The sequence below is a fragment of the Notothenia coriiceps genome, unplaced genomic scaffold, assembly GCF_000735185.1.
Source record: "Notothenia coriiceps isolate Sejong01 unplaced genomic scaffold, NC01 NC01_scaffold00021375, whole genome shotgun sequence".
Taxonomy (NCBI): domain Eukaryota; kingdom Metazoa; phylum Chordata; class Actinopteri; order Perciformes; family Nototheniidae; genus Notothenia; species Notothenia coriiceps.
In genome coordinates this window covers 22,750-24,941 of record NW_011354076.1, presented here as the reverse complement: position 1 = coordinate 24,941, position 2,192 = coordinate 22,750, and the positions used below count along the sequence as shown (strand labels likewise).

The 2,192-nt window shown below is 42.8% G+C and overlaps 1 protein-coding gene across 1 annotated transcript; it reads left to right on the top strand.

Annotated features, from left to right (window-relative positions):
- Positions 1-4: 4 nt before the first annotated feature.
- LOC104953225 (G2/mitotic-specific cyclin-B2) lies at positions 5-1,281 on the top strand (the record flags this gene model as incomplete). Its single annotated transcript, XM_010780136.1, has 5 exons — positions 5-58; positions 131-367; positions 674-814; positions 893-1,003; positions 1,076-1,281. Coding segments are annotated over 5 exons (654 nt in total), but the record flags the coding sequence as incomplete, so codon positions are not given.
- Between the last annotated feature and the right edge of the window lie 911 nt (positions 1,282-2,192).

Here is a 2,192-nt window from a genome sequence, read left to right as displayed (position 1 = left end):
CCAGCTGCTGCAGGAGACTCTGTACCTCACAGTTGCTGTCATGGATCGATTCCTCCAGGTAGGAGCGGTCTAAACTGTCTTTTCTTTGTGTTTTGTGAGCTGTTTGTAAATGTCTGCCGCTGTGCTTCAGGTCCAGCCGGTCTCTCGCAGGAAGCTGCAGCTTGTCGGTGTGACGGCCATGCTGGTGGCATGTAAATACGAGGAGATGTACGCTCCAGAGGTGGGAGACTTCGCCTACATCACAGACAACGCCTTTACAAAGGCTCAGATTCTGGTGATGGAGCAGCTGATTCTGAGGGCCCTCAACTTTGAGCTGGGACGCCCTCTTCCTCTCCACTTCCTGAGACGGGCTTCCAAAGTGGGAAACGTAGGTTCTTGTAAACATTTACCACGGCAATATCGTCTGGGCAATGTTTAAGGACTATATTGGACAATGCTGTGTAGAGCTACAGTATCTATCAATCATTTCACTGCGTGTTCTCAGTTTGACCTTTTTATAAAGAGCTACCAGTGATGGCTTTTTTTTAAATGTATTTTAATTTTAATTGATTAGGTAATTTAAAGAACTCATTAATTCTAGATTTGTCCTACGGGAACGAATACTATAAACAATCTTTGAGATTTTGTTAACATTTTTAATGAGATTTCACTGGTTTGGATGATTGTGCCTCAGTCTGATGTAGAGAGACACACGCTGGCCAAGTACCTGATGGAGTTGACGCTCCTTGACTACAACATGGTGCACTATCGGCCCTCTGAGATCGCTGCTGCTTCTCTGGCGCTCTCCCAGCTGCTGCTGGTAGCCCTGCCCTGGGTGAGTGATGGCATTTGAGGGGCGTCTACACTTACATTTTTTAATTTTCCTGATGGTAATTTTTCTGTCTTGTCTCAGTCTCCTCAGCAGCAGCACTACTCCACTTATGACGCCGCTCACTTGAAGCCCATCATGCAGCACATCGCCAAAAACATAGTGATGGTCAATGAGGGGAAGACAAAGTTCCTGGTGAGTTGAACGACCAAGTATAAGCATTAAAGTTTTGATTTGTAGTAAAATAAAACCCTTTTTCCTCTGCAGGCTGTGAAGAACAAGTACTCGAGCAGCAAGCTGATGAAGATCAGCCTCATCCCTCAGCTGAACTCGTCCATCATCAAGACCATGGCGGCCGCTCTGCTCAGTAATCCTTGAGAACTTTTACATCATCAGTGGACGTTTCACTTGCACTTTATTTAATATTGATTACATTCTGTGGATAAACTATAGTACTTTTTTTTAATAAAATCTTTTAAACATTTTAATCCAAGCATTGTGGTTTTGTTCATAGCTTGTGGGAGAGAAACTCCCTCTGGAGCGAACACGGGTAGCTTAACATTTGCAGACTAATTACATGCACAAACTTGTATAACACACTGCAGGAAAGAGAACCCAAAAGGTATAATGGGGCGGCCCTTTCGGAGAGCTTTCACTGTTTGTAAGCCAGTTGTTCCCAATAGTGGTCTTGTAAGATGACAAAAGGCACTTTTTTATTTTTGGAGAGGAACCTTAACTCCAAAGGGGTTTTGAACGGGACTTAAACACTGAACTTTGACACCATCTGATCTGCGTTGCAGATCATTGCCAGATGCAGTAGCAAATCCTGGCATTTTTGTATTGTGAAACACTAAATATTGTGACATGCTAAATAGAATGTAATAGACTTGTCTGACATTGATTCGAAGCTCTCCAGTCTATACACTTAACAGTTCAGAATTTCATCACTGAATGGATCTAGAAACAAACAATGGCAATGTGATCCAGTGTTGTGGTTGCAATATCTTAGGAATGCATTAAACAAGGACTTTAAACATGTGGAACAATGATTAGATTTTGGTAAACAAGGGTCAGTGACCTCTAAACACAATTTTTGCCCCGTACTCAATTAATTTGCCAATTATGACAATTTCATACACATTTTTTTCATTTGGGACAGGCAGGGTCTGGAACTGCAACCGGACTGGTTGGCACACTCAATCCTTACACTGATTTATTATACAACCATCCGTCGTAGTACTCCACTCCTTGAAACAGTCTTGTGTGGAATCAGTGGAGTTCCCCTTTTAGTAACGCTCAAGTATCTGGGAACTTCACTCTGGCAGTGACATGTGATGTCTCATTTGTGGTTCAGTAGAAGAAATGAATGAGGCCACTGTGATGC